Source organism: Triturus cristatus, chromosome 11 (assembly GCF_964204655.1).
Source record: "Triturus cristatus chromosome 11, aTriCri1.1, whole genome shotgun sequence".
Classification (NCBI taxonomy): domain Eukaryota; kingdom Metazoa; phylum Chordata; class Amphibia; order Caudata; family Salamandridae; genus Triturus; species Triturus cristatus.
In genome coordinates, this window is record NC_140594.1 from 363,811,915 (window position 1) to 363,832,155 (window position 20,241).

Consider the following 20,241-nt stretch of genomic DNA (forward strand, 5'->3'; position numbering starts at 1 on the left):
GCAAGCATTTGCTTGGTACCTCATCCAGTTATGCTACCTTCCGCCATCCAGTGTTTCAGACTGTGGAATCATAGCTTATGTTATTAATAGTTTAGTAGTTTTTTTGTTAATTGAATAGTTACCTAAAACCATTGCAATAAAACGCCAATTTAAAAAGTGTAAATTGTGTTCCTTCAAACCAGATAAAACTATGTATTATATCACATATTTAAAACGCCACATTGCAAATTTAAAACTCTTTGAGATCAATAGTTCCCATCAGTCTGGCTGTGCCATCTGGAGTGGTTGGCATTAGTCGTCACGTAATCCTGATTATGAAAGATTATATATATAAGTATATATATATAATAAAGTGCAGGTACGGAGATTGCGGCCAACGTTATCCTCATTAGAGCAGGGTTGAGAAAGGATGATTCCATCATCATGGGGTACATTTGCTACGGCAGGCCTGGAGGTTATACTGTGGAGCAACCTTTTCTCTACCCTCAGCAGGTATTTGACATGATGACAGTTCAGCTGAGGGTCCACTGTATTCCTCTTTGATTAAAGGGTGTTTTCAGTAATTGTCTATTTTCATCTTGTACATCTTCACAGGTGCAGTCTAAGTGGAGGAGGTCTTCCTTCCCGCCCTCACACAGGTGACAGGTGTCAGGAAGGCCTTCTCGTAGCCAGGGTCGAAGATAGACTTTTGCGGGTAATAGGCCCATCCGACATGTTAAAAACTGCACCTTGACCGTAGCTGGGTATCCGGTGGTGAAGTATTTTATGTGGAGCAAGATTTTTATAGTTTTTTAATGTCATCCATCCATGCGCTCTGTTTGATAACGAGACCTTATCCTCATGCTACTTGGAGTAGGGGCATCAGAGAGGGCCGGGACAGTTTTTTCTTTACATTTTTAAGAGTTACAGCCAGTGCCAAGCCTTTCCTTTACATCGCTTCCTTCTGGACTGCAAAGGAGCCTTTCTTATCAATGATGACCCCTAGGTATTTATACTCATCCGTATTTTCTTTCCAGGTGTCTTCCCAGCACCATGACTGTTTGTTTTTTGTTGTTGTTGCACACCATGATCTGGGTGTTTGCCAAGGTTGATAGCCAGGCCGTTGGCCAGTGAAAAGGACTTCATAGTGTCTATCAACCGCTGCAGCCCCACCTGACCACATCATCGGTGTAGAGGAAGCTGGATATTGCTATGCCCCTACATTTGGAGCATGGGAGTTGCAGGATTACAGTTGCTCTGTCAGATCCACCAGAAAAAGACTCCATCCAGTATTTCAGACTGTGGGACTAGACTCTCAAATATTTGGGCACGTAGGAGGGGTTAGGGGGGATAGAATAAGGGAAAAAAAACCTTCAGGTTGATTCCGTACATATAGCCCTTGCTTTAAATCTTTTACAGTTCCTAACCATATTTCTCATCAGAGCAAATTCTGTTTCAACTTGGCATGTTAGTAAAAAATATATGGGAATTGCGGGTGATGACAATAGGGAATGCACAGGTTGGGTCAGGGTTTATTTGCAGAGAAATGCCCGCATAGTGCTACTTCAGAGAAAGCCAACAACGTTGTTATAGAATCAAGTTTTGACAGTTGATAGTCAGTTGTGAATTAGGGAGCACTAGGCCTGACAGTGTCAGAATCATCACAAAGGTAACTTTTTCTTATTAGCAAATTATTTTGAAGGCTCCAAGTAATTTGTGCTAATTTTTCTAACCAGCTCGTAGCTCCAATGCAAATTAATGTGAGGGCGCTCTCTGCAGTGCTCTTGCGCAAGCTAACGGTTTTATACAGAAACAAGACTCACTGTTCTGAGAGTAAAGTTTTGTAACATAACTTGGTCTGTACTGGACTGTACTTGCAAAAGCTATTCACTTTACTATAGCAGATATTCTTAAGAAATGTAGATAGAGAATTTTTCTGAACCTTAATCATTATATGGAAGCACGTTTGAGATAAGGTTTCTCTGGCAGAACCAAAAAGAAAAATGCCAAGAGACTGCTTTATGGAATTCTCTGACAGGAAAGAGAAATTTCAAAGCCTAAGAAAGAATACACTACAACTCGCGTCTTGAAACCATTCCTACCGCCCAAGAACCCAAGACATCTTCTAGAAGAGTTCCAATGTAAGCTGCCACTAGATGTGTTGTGTGCATTGGAGGCTCCTTTTTAGGTCTGGCCTAGGAAGTGCTTGCACTGTGTCTCCGTGACATGCTGTATCTAGGATATGGGCTTGAAAAAACTCCCATCTTTTTCTTTGGTTCCTGTTGCTGGCCTTTAGAAATGCTGGCTTTTCATTGGTGAATACACTTAGTAGTCCCTCCTTTTGGAATTGTGTATCCTCCCATGAGGACTGCCCCTCTGACATGTGTTATTACTGTTCAGGTTATTTATACTTGGAGACAACTCTTTTGTAGTTGGCCTGCCACTTTGCTCGTTAATCGTTCTGTTAACTTGTGCAGTAAAACTTCTGTGGTATCATTTGCTTGCCATCGCTTTATCTCCCGTGCCTCCAAACAACACTGCTTCAGTTACTTCATATCCCTTAATCTCCCCGTGCCTCCCTCTCACCCCTCCCACAAGACTGCTCACAGGCCCCCACCACACCTCCGAGGCCACTGCTGTTTTGCTTGTTTTTTTGTTATTTTACAATCGTTTTTATTTATATAGCGCACCTAACTCAGGGGAATTAAACAATAAGGCAATTATCACAGGATGTTGAACCTGACAGCAGATTCTAAACGGGATCCCAAGCTCTCTATTCGGCAGCTTTCACCATTGCGTCATATCCTTTGCCTAGCCATGTTGCAGGGTGCAGTACCATATGTGGCCAAAAGAGGTCCCAAGGGGCACCTAGTGACAGTTTGTGGCACTGCACCCTCACAACACTGCTTGTTTTATCTTGGAGTCGTAACTGCCATTTTCACTCCCAGTGCTACTCATTATTGTAGGTTTACTACTTTAAAAAAACACAACAGAGCTCTTTATTTTATTAAGGTGGGAAGGGCACATCTACTGCATAGGTAAAACAAATTGGCGTTTATAATGCCAATAGCGCCAACTCCAACAAATGTGAGACCTATTACATTTCCAATGCTTGTTTAATGATGTTAAACTATATGTTTCTGTCAGTTATTCTGAAATCTCCCATTACAGTATAAAGAATTTTCTATGTTATGCTTAAATCTTTGGCATCAGACTCCATGTTATGAGAACTGTGTCAGGTTCGGCATCCAAAGCAATGTCCCCAACCTAAACTTCTAAAGACTCTACTTTGAAGTCTAAGAACCTTCTGTCATTGTCTTCAACATTAAAAATGTCAGCATCCACAACAGTGGCTTTATCCCAGACACCCGTGTTGTGGCAGTGACTTTGTAGGGGGAAGTAAAAATATATAGACAAGAAAAGAGAGCCAGATGGGAAATGAATGCATAGAGGGATATGAGAGAAAGCAAAGAAGAGGCACAGAGAATAAGATATCAATTTAAGCACCTTTTTCATTTTTATTATTGTCCATGTTACCCTAACATCCTGAACTCTCAGAGGAGTTAATCAGTTTCATCAGGGTGACATGATCACCCCCCCCCACTATTTGCCTGGTATCTAATGCAATTTTGACAGAAGTGCACTGGGTTCCTGCTTTTTAGGTCCCAGGTGCCAGATCTATTTCCCTAAAACTGTACAATTGTTCCCCCAATTGGAAATACCTTTAGCACCCCATGTAAGTCCCTAGTAAATGGTGCCCCTAGTGCATGGAGGCTAAAAAGGGTCTCTAAGAGCTGCAACACATATTGTGCCACCCTAAGAGAACCCTCAGCACCAACATACAGATCTGCAATTGCAGGATGTGTGCCATGGTGCAAAGAAAAGTGAAGACACAACATGTCACACCGTCTGTGTGCTCTGCCTGCAAACACTGCATGCAGTATGGGAAATACGACAGGCCTTTTAGAATAGGCTCTCTGGGTCAGGATTATGCCCACTTCCCACAGGAAGTGTTTATATAGAGGGTGTAGACACCCTAAAGGTAGGTAGTCCATTGGTAACTGCCTGTCACTCCCCGTAATTCTCTTAAATTAAGTATCTGAAAGAAACAATTAGCTATAGATTCCTTGCCTTCGAATTACCCCCGGGCGTCAGATTGGATCCGGAAAGTTTTTCATCAGCAGTACCCTGCGTGATGAAAGGTGGCGTCGGCCGGCTCCGCGTTCATCCTTGGCGTCGTGGTCGCCGGGATGGTGTCACAGTAGCTACTTAGACACCGTCCTCGCGTGCTGACGTCAGTTCTGTACACCACTTTCCACGCCAGAAGCGCAGAGCCATGTAAGACACTGACCACTGGTGCACAAAACTTGGGCCCTGAAAGGAAATCCTTAAGCCTAGAAGTCAGTTTCTTACAGATATATCGTTACTGAAGGTCAGTAACTTGTTCATATGAAAGAAGCACTTAGTTATAGATTGACATCGCAGTAGCTACTAAGACGCCGCCCTCGCGCGGTGACGTCAGTTCTTTCTTTTTCCGTGCCAGCCAGCGCAGATCCGGAGAGAGCAGTACCTCCAGTCACTTTTTGACTGACTTTTTCTCGACTTTTGTTGACATCGTTTTTGCTGATTCTTCGACTCCTGGTGCACGAGGGATGCCCGGCTTCAAGGCTTGCGGTTCCTGTAACTGACTGATGTTGGTGATGGATACGCACCACGTGTGCCTGTTTTGCCTGGGGCGTGACCACGACCTCAAGTCATGCTCCGACTGCGGCACCATGAACCCGAAGTCTTTGCGGGAGAGGTCGTGAAAACTTCGAGGCCCGGCAGTCAGCTTCACTCCGTTCGAGGTCCCGGTCGCGTGGGAGGTCGAGGGACCGGTCGCGGATCCACCATCATTCTTCATCCAAGTCTTCGCACTCGGGTCAGGTAAGTTAAAGCACAAGAAGAAGTTGAAGAAGCATCGTCGCTCTTCGACTTCTCCCCGTCCGTCGGCTAACGCAACAGGGGTTGCAGGTGGTGCCCCTCCTGCTTCTCCGTGTGCATCCCCCCCCCTTTCCGGCACCCAGAGCGGCCCCTGCCCATCTTCGTCAATTTTACGAAGCGATGCATGCCATCTTTGGGCAGCTAGACTCCGCCGGCGCACCTTCGGGCCCCATGGACTCGACTGGGGGCCCTGGACCTTCGATGCCAGCAGATCCGGCACCACAGGGTCCCCTTGGATCCAGGCGTGGATCCAGATCGGCGCCGATCGACCTTGTGACACCTCCACCGGCGCTGATTCCAGTGGCACCACGTCCGCAACCTGCGTTGACTGTGACCCCAGCTGACGTCGACCCCGGCCTCCACCTCGATGTAGACGCGGAGCCAGACCGGCGTCGACTGACACTGGATCAGGCACCAGCGGGTACTTTTGTGCCCTTGTTCTACCCTATGCGGTACAAAAGGGGGTGGTGATGGACGGAGCATCAGAATCAATCAAACACTCACACCCAGTCAACAGATCTGGGTTTGATCCATCACCGTTCTTTAGCCCACTCTGCCACCCCAGTTCAGATATGGCCATATGCAAATCAGTCTGACCCTGTGCCTTATGGGAACAGTCCAGCCCGAACTGCCAAGCCATGCCTTCCCTGGACCGGAAACAAGCTTCCTAGGACCGGTTTCTGGCATTTCAGCCATCTTCAGCCAGGCTTGCTTGAATCCAGTGGCAAAGTGAGCAAGGGACTCACGTCTGAGCATACCCTGCCAACTTATGGCGAACAAAGCGGTACAAAAGGGGGTGGTGATGGACGGAGCATCAGAACCAATCAAACACTCACACCCAGTCAACAGATCTGGGTTTGATCCATCACCGTTCTTTAGCCCACTCTGCCACCCCAGTTCAGATATGGCCATATGCAAATCAGTCTGACCCTGTGCCTTATGGGAACAGTCCAGCCCGAACTGCCAAGTCATGCCTTCCCTGGACCGGAAACAAGCTTCCTAGGACCGGTTTCTGGCATTTCAGCCGTCTTCAGCCAGGCTTGCTTGAATCCAGTGGCAAAGTGAGCAAGGGACTCACGTCTGAGCATACCCTGCCAATTTATGGCGAACAAAGCGGTACAAAAGGGGGTGGTGATGGACGGAGCATCAGAACCAATCAAACACTCACACCCAGTCAACAGATCTGGGTTTGATCCATCACCGTTCTTTAGCCCACTCTGCCACCCCAGTTCAGATATGGCCATATGCAAATCAGTCTGACCCTGTGCCTTATGGGAAGAGTCCAGCCCGAACTGCCAAGCCATGCCTTCCCTGGACCGGAAACAAGCTTCCTAGGACTGGTTTCTGGCATTTCAGCCGTCTTCAGCCAGGCTTGCTTGAATCCAGTGGCAAAGTGAGCAAGGGACTTACGTCTGAGCATACCCTGCCAACTTATGGCGAACTAAGCGGTACAAAAGGGGGTGGTGATGGACGGAGCATCAGAACCAATCAAACACTCACACCCAGTCAACAGATCTGGGTTTGATCCATCACCGTTCTTTAGCCCACTCTGCCACCCCAGTTCAGATATGGCCATATGCAAATCAGTCTGACCCTGTGCCTTATGGGAACAGTCCAGCCCGAACTGCCAAGACATGCCTTCCCTGGACCGGAAACAAGCTTCCTAGGACCGGTTTCTGGCATTTCAGCCGTCTTCAGCCAGGCTTGCTTGAATCCAGTGGCAAAGTGAGCAAGGGACTCACGTCTGAGCATACCCTGCCAACTTATGGCGAACAAAGCGGTACAAAAGGGGGTCCATCACCACCCCCTTTTGTACCGCCTTGTTCTACCCTGGCTCTTTTAGGCCAGATTGGCAGCCAGAAGAGGGTGAAGAGGGTGAGGAGGACTGGGAGGTGTCTGGAGACCCTCTAACTGACCGGTTAGGCCAGAGTTCTTCAATCTGTGGGGCGGGCCCCCTCAGGGGGGCACGACACCATCTCAGGGGGGCGGCGCGCACTCCACTCTAAAATCTTACCTTTGTTGTCTTCCACTGTCCCCGGGTCGAAGTCTTCACCCATTTCAAATGGGAATTGTTTTTCATTAGAGAACTCCAGTAACAGAGGGATGGAGGGGTGAGGGAGGGGAAATCATGGGGCATGACCTGCCCATGCCGTTGTCTGTTAAGAGCTAACAGTTCACCGTCCCAGGAGGGGGTTAATTGGTAGAGCTGAAATGCTTCAGCTGCAGTGGCAGGCAGGAAGTCTCCTCTGCTAAAACCGAAAGCAAACAAACAAACAGACAGTCCTGTTCCTTCGCGTTCGATTTCATAGCAGAGGAGACTCCTTGCCTCCCATTGCAGATGAAACTGATACTAAGCGAGATGTCCAATGAAATCAGAGGGTATGGGATGAAGGAGACTAAAGTGTATTCATGATCCATGTTGTGGGTTCCGAGCTCAAGGGCTCTTCTGTTGGGTTAATAGCTCTGTCATTGTCCATTGTATATGCCAATTTTTTTGTTTTGTTGGTATAGTTAGTGCTATATATATATATATTCTGATTTTATCATTAGTATTTAAATGCATGTATATATTGCTTGAACATGAAGTATAGTATATTAAACTGATTGTACTTTTGTTTGGTTAATCCCCATGTGTTCATTACCCAAGCACCTAACCTTCCATTCACATCCACCCATTCTTCCCTCAACCCACAACTAAACATATCTCCATACACACATTGAATCCATTCATGTATATAACCACAACCATCCATTTTGTGCTCAGGCAGCCATCCGTGTATCCTTGTATACAGTCATTCAGCCATCGATCCATCCATCCAGGTATCTAACCAACATCCACATAGTGCCAATATGGATTTTCTGGTTGCATGTGCATCTGTGTGTGTTTTGCTCTGCATGTATGTTTGCTTCTGGAAGTGGTATGTTTGCATATACATCTCTGGAAGTGTAGTTTCTGATTTTGTGTCTAGTATTATCAAACAACATACACTCATTCCAACAAACAACACATAGACCTAAAAAAACAAGACAAAAGGCTTTACCAATGTTTGTTTCATTAATGCCCAACTGCAGCATCTACACTCTATTTAAGATGCAGACCGCCACAAAGTATGCATTCCTTTAAAGACTAGCGATGGCATGTTTTTCTGCACTGCTGAGCCCATACAGTAACTATTTTCAGGAAAAAATGTCTTCCCCACCCCACGGCCTTTCTTTCCCATTAGTCGATTAGACCCTTCCAGAAACTTCTCTACAGACAGGCCCCAGCGTCTGCTAGGTATTGCTTTCCCTTCTTTGGAAAAGGGGGTGTTCAAGTTCCTCTCCCCTCCTTCTTTCCCTGTGTTCCCTACATACATGGCCAAAGTTTCCTCTCTTTTTATGGAAGGATGCTCTGGCCTCGTGCATCTGTTGTATGCAATTATCGTGGTAGTAGCTTGGCTAATGCTGCTTGCTTTCTTGTACTTGTTTCTGGAGTGAGGGGTGTCTATACTGTTCTCGTTTGTGCTTTTCTGGTTCTTTGGATGTTTGAGGCTCTGCTGATGCTGCTGGACATTCCATGTACATTCAATGTTTCCCCCGCTGCTGCTTGTGCTGTCCTGCAACATGCGTGAGGCAATTACTGTGTTGCTGCCTGTGCTCTGCCTGTGTCGTCTGGCTAAGGAAACTTGGCATATTGCTGCATTTGCTGTACTTGTTCTTTGCTTGAGGAAAGTATTTCCTGCTGCGGCTAATGAAAGTTTGCACTGCTCCATTCTGGGGTGTATTTGTTGTCTTTGCATAAGTGAGCTTATAGTGCTGCTTCTCATACCATCTGTGTTCGTTGTGCGCAATGAAAGCTTGGGCTGTTTATGCCTACACCGCCTTCTTGAGAAATACCACTCATGCCTTTTTTACAGTACTTGTTCTATGTGACAGAGATTTGCATTGTTGCTGCCTGTGCTGCACCTGTTCTGTGTGTGTGAGGAAAGCCTGCACTGCTGCTGTTGGTGATGTGTCTGTCTCGTTTGCACTGCTTCTGTCCACGCTGCACTTGTTATGTGTGTGTGATAGAAGCTTGCAGTGCTATTGTCGGTGATGTGTCTGTATCGTTTGCACCACTTCTGTCCGTGCTGCAACTGTTCTGTGTGTGTGAGAGAAGCTTGCACTGCTGCTGTCGGTGATGTGTAAAGCAAAGCATCCTAGTAAAAACAATTTGCTCAAGTTTTATCTTGGAATATTATGTTTTGAGCTGTGTAATAAGCCTCTGTCATTTCACTAGAACCACTCACAAACCTGCAGTTTACTAAACACTCCTATTGTGTAGAATATTATTTGCCAGGTATGGCCCATGATATGCGCGTGGCGGTCGATTATGTAGTGTACCAGATTCCAGAAATTTCTGTCAGCTGGTGGGGGGGCCCCAACATCTAAAAAAATTCAGCTGGGGGGCTCAACCTACAAAAGTTTGAAGACTTCTGAGTTAGGCTATGAACCGGACTGGCGAGAGGAACTTGGGGAAGCCAGTGGTCTGGATACCTCACCAGACCTTGGCATGTTGTCTCCTCCTACCGTGGCTAAGGAGGAGGGAGGTCCATCGCCGTGGTGTTGCGTAGGGTGGTCAAGGCTCTTCACCTCGAGCTACCTACGGTGGCAGTCAGGACTAACCTTCTGACAGAGGTGCTTCAACCGGCAGCGAGCTCTTCGGAGCCCCTGCTTTTGTTTAATGAAGCCCTCACTGACATCCTTTTGGGCACCTGGTCCGGGCCCAACACAGGGGCTCCTGTGGATAGGATGATTGCCCGACACCACTGCCCGGCTCCGGGCGACCAATCTTTCCTGTTCCAACACCCCACCCCTGAGAGCTTGGTGGTCCAAGCCTCTACCTCCAAAGGCTCATTCCCTAACGCTCCACCTGATAGGGAATCCAAAAAGCTGGATCATCTTGGGAAGATGTTTTCTTCCTCCAGCTTGGGACTGCAGTCGGTAAACTCTGCATGTCTGTTGGGCTGTTACTCCCACTCCGTGTGGGGTACAGTTGCGCAAGTGCTGCCTCAGTGCCCGGAGGAGGCCCGGACTGTACTCTCTCGTGCAGTTGCCAAAGGGAGAGACACAGTGAAGTTTACCATCCGTTGTGGGCTGGATACCACCGATTTACTAGGCATGACGATTTCCACGTCGGTAGCCATTCAACGCTACGCCTGGTGGAGGTCGACTGGTTTTTCCGGGGATGTCCAATCCACCCTTATGGACATGCCTTTTGATGGCCGTCGCCTTTTCGGTGGCAGGGCTGGAGCACTTTAAGGACTCTCGGGCTATGGCCAGGTCCTTGGGCCTCTCCACCACCCACCCTGCGCAGTCTGATTTTTGCCTGTTTTGTGGCTACGGAAAGGGTGCCCCACCATGTCCCGCCCAGAGCCACAGGCCAGCGCAAGCTGTTCAGCCCCTGCGCGGCCCGTGACGGGGAACCACCGCCGTGGTTCTGGGAGCCAGCGGGCGGGCCATTCCACCACAGCTCCCTCTGAAGCAGCCTCCAAACCCTCCTATTCCGACCTTTAAGGGCCACCAAACGCCAGAGGGTGGCAGGATTCGCCATTGCCTCCCCCACTGGTGCACCATCACATCGGACAGGTGGGTTTTGCAGATAGTCCGAAGGGGCTACTCCCTCCCCTTCAAGACTACCTCTCCAACCATGCCACCTCAGGTGCACAACAATTGCAGTGGTGGCTAACGAACCAGGATTGGGTCAACGGCAGATCCCTCTCCCTCCCCAACCAGAGTTCAGAGTGGTAACCGATGCATCCCTTCTGGGGTGGGGCGGCCACATGGGAATGGCGGAGATCAGAGGACTCTGGTCTCCGGCGGAGTCCGGGCTCCACATCAACCTTCTGGAGCTTTGGGCGATCCGTCTTGCACTAAAAGCATTCCTTCCCCCTGTCTGGGGAAGAGTAGTGCAGGTGTTCACGTACAACACCACCGCCATGTGGTACTGCAACAAACAAGGTAGGTGGGGTGATGACCCTATGTCAAGAGGCCCTTCGCCTCTGGACATGGCTAGAACATCAGGGCATATCCCTGGTGGTTCAACACCTGGCAGGTTCCCTGAACGCCGGGGCGGACAAAGTCAGCTGCAGGTGCATGATGGATCACGAATGGCGTCTTCACTCGGAGGTGGTCCAAGGACTCTTTCAACAGTGGGGAGAGCCTTGGTTAGATCTATTCGCCACCGAAGAGAACGTGCAATTCTGCACGTTGGAATTTCCAAGGCGGCACTCGCTAGGCAACGCTTTTTGTCGCGAGTGGAGTTGCGGTCTTCTATACGCCTTTCTGCCTATACCACTTCTGCCCTGAGGGCTGAAGAAGATCAGGTGTGACCAGGCCCAAGTCATTCTTGTGGCGCTGGATTGGGCACAAAGAGACTGACATCCCGAGCTGCTACATATGGCCATCGTTCCTCTGATCAGACTGCCTCTTCAGGAGGATCTTCTGTCGCAGCAGCAGGGGACGGTCCTCCACCCAAACCTGTCCAGCCGCCACCTCCTTGCGTGGAGATTGAGCGACAGCAGTTGACGTCGTTTGACCTGCCTCCCGAAGTTTGTGATGTAATCTTGGCAGCAAGGCGTCCCTCCACTAAGACTGTATATGCCTGTAGATGGAATACATGTGTGGCATGGTGCGCAGCAAAGGCTGTGGATCCCCTTTCTGCCCCTCTTTCTGAGGTTCTCTTGTTCCTCCTTTTTTTGGCCCAGCAGGGCTCTGCTCTGGGCACTATTGAGGGCTACCTCTCTACTATTTCAGCCTTTCTTAGGCTTACTGATCAGCCTTCACTTTTCAAGTTCCCTGGTGTAAATCGCTTCCTTAAGGGCATTACTCGTCTGTTTCCTCCTGTTCCCTTCGTAATGCCTCAGTGGGACATGAACTTGGTTCTTACTTACCTTATGTGCGCTCCCTTTGAGCCACTACACAACTGCCCTCTCAGGCTTCTGACTTTAAAAACTGCCTTCCTGGTGGCCATCACCTCTGCCCGCAGGGTGAGTGAGCTCCAACCTCTTTGTTCAAAGCCTCCTTTTCTGACTGTACATCCGGACAAGGTTGTTCTTGGAACTCGTCCATCCTTTCTTCCCAAAGTGGTTACTCCTTTCCACATCGGACAGAACATCACTTTGCCCACCTTCTTTCCGCCGCCGTATCTTTCCAAAGAGGAAGAGAGGCTCCACCCTCTGGGTCCAAAATGTGCGCTTTCATTTTATTTGGATCGCACAAAGCAATTCCGGGTGGATGATCACCTCTTTGTTGAATACGTGGGTGCTAAGAAAGGACGGGCCATGCACAAACAAACAATCTCTAGATGGGCCGTTTTGTGCATCAAAGTTTGTTATTCCTTGGCAAAGAACGAACCTCCTGTGGGGCTACGTACCCATTCCACCAGGGCAACGGTAGCTACTACTGCTTTGGGACGCGAAGTCCCCCTCAATGACATCTGTCAGGCAGCTACGTGAGCCTCGCTGCACACGTTCACTAGACACTACTGCCTGGACAGCCAAGTCTGGAGACGGCTTCTTTGGCCGTTCTGTTCTCCTGAAGTTTCTAATGTGAACTTGGTTTGCAGACCCACCTCCGGGGTTGGTATTGCTGGGGTATCTATTCTAAGGTGAGGAATCTATAACTAACTGTTTCTTTCAGATGAACAAGTTACTTACCTTCGGTAACGAAATATCTGTAAGAAACATAGGTTAGTTATAGATTCCTTACCGCTCCACCCATCCTCCCCGTTCTGCAAAATGACTTCTAGGGTTAAGGATTTCCTTTCAGGGCCCTAGTTTTGTGCACCAGTGGTCAGTGTCTTGCATGGCTCTGCGCTTCTGGCGTGGAAAGTCGTGTACAGAACTGACGTCCGCCTGTGAGGGCGGCGTCTAAGTAGCTACCGCGACACCATCCCGGTGACCACGACGCCAACGACGAACGCGGAGCCGACCGACGCCACCTTTCGACGCGCAGAAGTACTGCTGACGAAAAACTTTCTGGATCTAGTCTGACGCCTGGGGGTAATTCTAAGGTAAGGAATCTATAACTAACCTATGTTTCTTACAGATATATCGTTACCAAAGGTAACTAACTTGTTCATTTATTTGGCATCCCTGACACCAGGAACTTAGATTTGATGGATCAATAAGAGAGGACAAAGAAGAGCCGCAAGAAAAGCGAGAACTGAAGACTGCTGTGGACTTTGGTGAAAAACCCTAAATTCCTGCACCAAGTTTAGACAATTGACAGACCAGCTTCCAAGAACCCCGGAAGACTGCTACCCGGGAGACTTGCCAGCCTTCGCAAATTGTCAGGTAATGTCAGCTACTCCCCTGCAGTCCGCAGGCACCGAAACGCAAAGTCCAGTTAACCGAGCCGCTGCTCCCCGGCCAGCCTGCTACAGCAGCCCCCCAGGAAAAGGACCCCGTGCACCTGATGATCAGAACCGTCCCCCCACCAAGTGAGAGGGCACCAGGACCAACAGGAGCTGCACAGGACCAATACCCGGGGTACCGTACCACTTGCAACAAACAAAGACTGTGAGGGTGCAATCCAGACTCCAACAACACCGTGACTGAGCATCCATCAAGGGACGGCAACATCACAGAGACCTATCGCCTGAGTAGCCCAGCTGTCCTGATTTTGCACCCTCAACCGGCGAGACTGACAGCTGCAAGACTCTAGGACGCACAGAACCCAGCCGACCTTTTGACTCTGCATCCAAGCACCCCAGCCCAAGTTCCTACAAATCGGCTGTGCCCCGTTGTCCCCAGGACCCTTATGACCCCAGTCCCCTGTTGGGAGCTCCCATACTTGTCCCTAAGTCCCCCTCTGCAGCCTATTTCTAGGTGGCCCACCCTTATTTCCACCAGAGTAGCGCGCACAGCTACCAACCCGACCAGCACCTCTGCACCCAGACGCCCCAGGGCAGGTCACAAGTAACTGCTGGTGGTACTTTGGACCTAGGCTCCTATGACCCTAAGTCCTAATGGAGACCCCCCCCCCCCACGGAAGCCAATTGCACATAATTGTATGCCACAAATGCCTTTTTTCCCATAGGGAAGCATTGCTAGCTAAAGACGCATGATATTGAACTCTTTTACTTACCTGTAAAAATTCACAACTACAAAATTACTTACTTGATAACAAAGTTCTTGGTATCAAAATCTATATAAAAATGTGATTATTTTAAAATTGGTCTTGGGTTTATTCTCGAGTGTGTATCTCATTTATTGCCTCTGTGAGTACAACAAATGCTTAGCACTACCCTCTGATACGCCTAACTGCTCGCCCACACTAGCACAAAAGAGAACATTTGGGATATCATTTGTGCCTCTGTAAACCAATGGGGGATTTGCCTGGACACTTTACACAATGTTCCTCGTTTGGGTCCACTATATAAAGAGCCAGCTTCCTAGACTCTTCTAACATTGTAGTGAAGTAGCCCATGGTCATCCAACATCTCAAATGTACTAACATATTTATTTTTTCAAGATCAGGTTGAACAAAGTGTATTCTTCTTGGAAAGACCCTTCCATTGAGAATAAATACCATGTAGAGAAGAAATGTCACATATAAGGATGATAGGCGAAAAAGAAGCTGGAGATCCTTGAAATTATTATTTTTGCCCCCAGTAAATTGCCCATTTCCACTCCTACATAGATGGTGTCTGGGGATTCAATCACTTACCTGAACCTGGTATAAAGTTTTGCTGATGAATTTAGCTAACTGTGCAACTGAGGCTGAAGAAGACAGTTCCTACTTGTATCTAAAGGAATAATCAAAAGAAAGAGTACTTGTGACCACTCCCCCACATTGTTCTACATTACCCTGCACTTGTCTTGTTGCCTCCATTGCCCTCCCCCCACCCTGTGAGCAGAAAAGAAGTGCACATTTTCAGACGATTTTCCCTTCTGTATCTATGGATATGTCTAAATAGTATTTGCTTGCTTCATCTGTTAGACATAATTTTGTGAATCAATGTCTGTAGCTGCAGTACTGCCAGACAAACAAATAAAGGCACAGGAAGAAACGTCACTATTGCTGCTTACCGTACAATTAAAGGAGTCAGAGGTGCAGTTTTGAAATATATGTTTTGAAAGAGGGTGGCTGATTCAGGATTCTCAGCCATGATTAACGACTAGATAATGCACAGGCAAGCTTTTCTGAAGTGTTAAGAATCCATAGTGGATGTGCAAGCAATGTGTTTTATTTCCCAAATAAAACCTTTGACTTCTCTTCATCCCCTCAGCTATCCTTCAAAAACATCCAACCAACAGCTACATGCAACCTTAAAGCCACAGATGGCATCAAGGATTTGGTCAGTGTATTAGTCCAGAGAAGCTGGACTGCCTTTCAAAGAAGTATAGCAGAAGGAAGCTTGACTTGCTATCTGTTCTTCCATTAACTCCTTCTCCACCCATCTTCGGCTGTGTCAGGAAGAGATTTACCTATTATGTGTCAAAATGGTCAACAGTCATATTAGATCATAAGGTTCTACGGCTGCTGAAATCATGTTACACTTCAAGACTTGTTTCCAAATCTTTTCAACTCAGACCATGAATCAAATATCTGCCATTTCAGAAAAAACATTTCCCTGGAAGAACTAAGCCAAGCCATTTTCAAACAATCCTTCCAGATGGTAAGGTTGATGGATTTTTGTGCCAAATCTCCAACTGTTGGAATTAATGTGTTTCCTAGACTTGGACAAAACCTACATTCAGGTGCGAAAATTACTGGGATGAAGAACTTAGAACTGGTGGTTGCAGGTGGGACCCAGCAGCATTTATTTATGGGATCTGCACTCCTATTTTTCATCATTTGACTTTGACCCATATTATAACAGATAAAAACACACAGGGGGAACGTAGAAGAGAAAGATGGAAGAAACATGACGGCTGGAGAAAGCGGGGATGAATAGGAACCTTGAAGGGAGAGATAAAGGGGCAATGAGTGTTTAGTGGTGGATTAAAGAGGTACAAGGTAGAATCAAGACTGGATAGCTTTAATATTCTGCATGGTGGCATTCAATAACTTTGGCCATGGGCTTCTGAGCGAAACTTTGGGCCCCTCACCTATAATTTTACACATTAAGCACTACAGGGTTGGGACTATTGTAACAGCACAATTAGGTACTTTGGCACATAGAGCATAGGTTATGTGACGTTTTACATGAAGCTAACTGCAAAGCTCACAAAAGGCATTTGTATATGTACTTTATGTACATTGAGCATTTGACTATACTTTGAAGAACTATCTCTAGCAAGGAAGGGACACATTTGTATTCAGGTTTATATAGTACATTGAGAACATTTTCAACGATGGATGATATTTATTATTTAATATTTAATTTTCAGTTAGCGTTCATGACAAATTATTTTATCGTGTTTGGAATTAAAATGGATTAACAAACTCCATGAAAGACCACCAGGCAGACAGATCCTTTTGTCGTGAACGCTTATTAACTAACAAGTACTGTATGCAGTTTATTTAAGTGGATCTTACTTAAAATATTAATATTAATGATTCCAGAATTGACAAAGCAGTATTTTGCATGTTAATCAGATTATCATTGAATAGGTTTTTCACAAAGGTACAAAAAGCATGAGCCCTGCCCCTTCAACCGCCTTCTGTGATCCTGTTTAATGTTTTTAACTTCACTTTTGTCCCTTTTTTCTCTTGAAAGAAGTGACTCACTCTGTTTGTTCCCAGGTCCAAAGCTCCCTCATCCGGGAGCAGAGAAAGTTCGAAGTTGAGAAGAGGGAGGCACTCCAGCTGCAGCGTGAGAACCTGGAGGAGGAAAGGCGCAGAGCCTTGGCAACCATGAAAGATGCCCTGGAAAGAGAGCGAACAGCTTGTCTGTCTTTAAAAAATAAGTCAGCAGAGCTCCAAAATGTGAGTATGCTCCCTTCCTACTGTCTACTAGCTTATAGAGGAAATGTTCACGTTCCAAAAATAGTACAACAGAGAAAGAAGTTGGGTAGGATCAGTAGGATGCACTCTGCAAACCTGAAAGGAAAGGCATGCTCATGGCAGACATTTGAAAATTAAGCTTCCTAATCAATAAGCAGTTGTTTGGTTATTGATTTGGGAAGCTTAATCTGTGCCAGCAAGCCCCTGAACTATCCACAGGGTGTGCATAGACTATATTACACTATAGACAGAAACTATCCTGTAATTATGTTCCAAATTGAGCTGCATGAAATAGTGACAAGAAGGGTGGGCCATAGCAAAAGCTGGTACTGCCATAATCCACTCTAATGCAAGACAGCCATGCCAATATGTAAACACAAAAAAGCAGTTAAGCAGACATCTTGTGTTATGAATCACACTAGGGTCTTGAGTAAAACATTTAAAATGTTCACTGCACTGAAGATAAATTAGAAGAAAATGTTTGCTCTCTGTATACAAAGAAATAAAGAATTGAAATTGGGATGACCGAGTGTAATTTGCAGATATGACATAGTCCCTTGTTTTTCAGTGGAACCATTTCTTAGTAGGAAAACTGATACACCGAAAGACCAATAGCATGACAAAGAGAGAAATATTCCTGCACTGTGGAAAGGACAGGTCTTAACTGCCTTCTTGAATCTCAAGTACACTGAGTGATAGGCAGCAGCTGAGAGTAAGTGTCATAGCTACACTCCAAAACCTGAAATGATTCAGTGGCATAATCCTAGCTTCTTGGCGTTCTGTAATAGCCCGGGAAGCAGCATCTAGCTATTAGACCATGGTGGATGTGGTGCCAGATACACATGTAAAAACACAGTGAAACATGGAGGAGACCACTCCATAGAGGGCCTTATGACACTGCCACAGTTACGTAAGCCAAACTACCAGTGGGGCCAGATGCCACTAAGGAGCACGCAAGCCAAGCAAGATATTACTTACATTTTCTAAACTCATTAGATGCCATTGACAGGACAACAGCCATTGAACATCGGTTCACTCTGAAAGTGTGAGTGAAGCATAATAACTTGTAGACCTATTTTCAGTTGGTTCAAAGTAAATGTGTTATAATGTATCAGTATGCATACAGTCTGGTGGCAGAGAGCCTAGGACAGGTATAATTTTTTTAAACCTTTACTTTACGAAGCAAAATACAAGAGATCATTCATAAGGCACACCTTAACAAGAAATATTAATTAAGAAACAATCTAATTCATCACCTGGAAAAAAAAAGGAAGAAATGTATTTAGATGGTGGGCCTAGTTGAAAAAAACACAAAATAATGTCATCACTCCTCTAGTGGGTTAAGATCTGGAAATAGATTACTTCAACGTGTAAGTCATAAAGTCAGACCAGATGTCAAGGGTCTAACAATAGAAACAATTAGAGAACATTAAGATTCGTCCAACTCATTCAGGTTTACTGTTATTTCTCTAAACCATATTTTATCATCTTTTAATTCAAGAACAGATGCATTTGCCACAAAGATTGGCAGGGTAGTGAATTTATTACTGTATTGAATGCAGGTTCATGTAGCTTACTCAACAGCCGTATTTGGTTTCATACTTGCATTATTGGATTTACAGCCATACCATCCCAATATATATTAATTTGTCTTCAGCCAGCTAAACAATGTCAGCCTACAATAATGTTCTTTCTAAGTTGTCTGTGCAATAATAAATCAGCCAGCAAATCTTGAGTGGACATCATTTGAGGAGCATTTTCTAAGTTATTATATGAGCGTCCCTGGGGCAGAGAGGGAAGGAAACCACAATCTCCCACCCTACAGTCAAAGAACCACAGCTCTAGCCCTTTGTCATTCAGGTATACCATTCATGCATACCAGCTCTCATAGCCAGTCAGAATACTTGGGGCGAGAAAGCAAAAGACACACAATTGATGGACGGAATGCAGAAAAAATCAAAACATTCACCCCCAGTCAGAATACTTGGGCAGTGGACAACAAATCAAGCCACAGCTACCCGTTTCTTGGCTATGCTACCAGTGTAACATAGGAAGAACCTTTTAAGAAAGGTCAACACATTGAGACCCAACACTTAAACCTCTGGGTGGATGGGTTGGATGTTGCCAGTCATCTCACATAGTGGTTTACAGACCTTCAAATAAAAGTCATATACCTGGAGACAACTTCTTGCACCATACAGAAAACCCGCCCATACAGTGTCACAACTAAGACAAGCATCAGGATGGATAGGGTCAAAAGGCACAGGTATACTAACATAAGCCTAAGGAATAAATCTGAAACGTAATAATGTTTTTGTAAGATCTCTTTGGTTTGAATACAAGTTATGCTCCAGCTCAGCTGAGAAAACATCTTATATGGTGACTGTTGGAAATTGGGTTACTGGTTGAGGGGGTTGTGGACTTGTGGGCAGGGCGGACCGGAATAACAGGCAGGGAGGCCGAATATAGTGAGCAATGTCTGTGCTTTAATCAACAGAGGAACAGAGGTACAGAGTCAAAAAGCAGGACGGGACGGTTGACTTGGTTGGTGACCCGGGTCGGTGTGGTGGAGTCGAGATCCAGTCTGGCTTCTTCTTTGCAGCTGGTGATCCCCTCGATATGGTGCTGGGGCTCCACGGAGGCTTGACAAAAGGAGAGAAGCGTAAGGGCTATTAGTCCGAGCGACACCGTCGGAATACTTCCACCGACACCCGAGAGTGAGGGTTTACGAAAGGGTGAAGTGAGGGCGGGACGGACAGGGGAGGTGGAAGAGGCAAGTAAGAGAGGGGAGGGGATAGAGGTGCCAGGTGCTGGGGCAGTGATCGGGATTTATACAGTGCTCGTGAAAAGGGGGATAAGTATACTGTGCCTTAGTGCGCGTGTCTCCTATGCTATTTACAGTTCTATATTTACAACTCTAAGTACAAAAGGGCCACGGAGAAAGGTGACGTGTACTCACGTGCCCCGCCGCAACTCTCGTCCGAGTTGCGGCCGCTCTCCAGCCTCCTCCTGAGGATGCCACCAGTCCTCCGTCCAGACGTCCTCGTCCTCTTCCTTGCTTCGGTCCAGCCGTTCTGCGCCGCTCTCTGTCGGGGGTTCGTCGCTCTCCGTTGTCTCCTGCCACGAGTCGGTTGCTCCGAACGACGCTCCGTCGTCCTCGGGGCTTTTTCTACCTTCCGGCTTGTTGTCTGGCTGGCCCCTTCCGGGGTCAGGGGCGGGTGCTTCCGGGTCGCTTGAGGTCGTCCAGTTTCTGCGTCCGGGATGGCTGGCGAGTGTTTCCGGTTCACCAAGTCCAGGAGCCGGTACCTGCAGGGGACGAGAAAGAGAGGGTGTCCTGTGTGACCGGGACGTTAATCGACCGAGCGC

The 20,241-nt window shown here is 46.9% G+C and overlaps 1 protein-coding gene across 1 annotated transcript in view; it reads left to right on the forward strand.

The window, feature by feature from the left end:
* Positions 1 to 20,241, forward strand: part of LOC146784184 (uncharacterized) — a 739,190-nt gene that overhangs the window by 500,281 nt on the left and 218,668 nt on the right. The window contains exon 21 of the mRNA XM_085632912.1: positions 16,675 to 16,857. Within this exon, the coding sequence (XP_085489038.1) occupies positions 16,675 to 16,857 (183 nt within the window). The remainder of the gene's footprint in view (positions 1 to 16,674; positions 16,858 to 20,241) is intronic.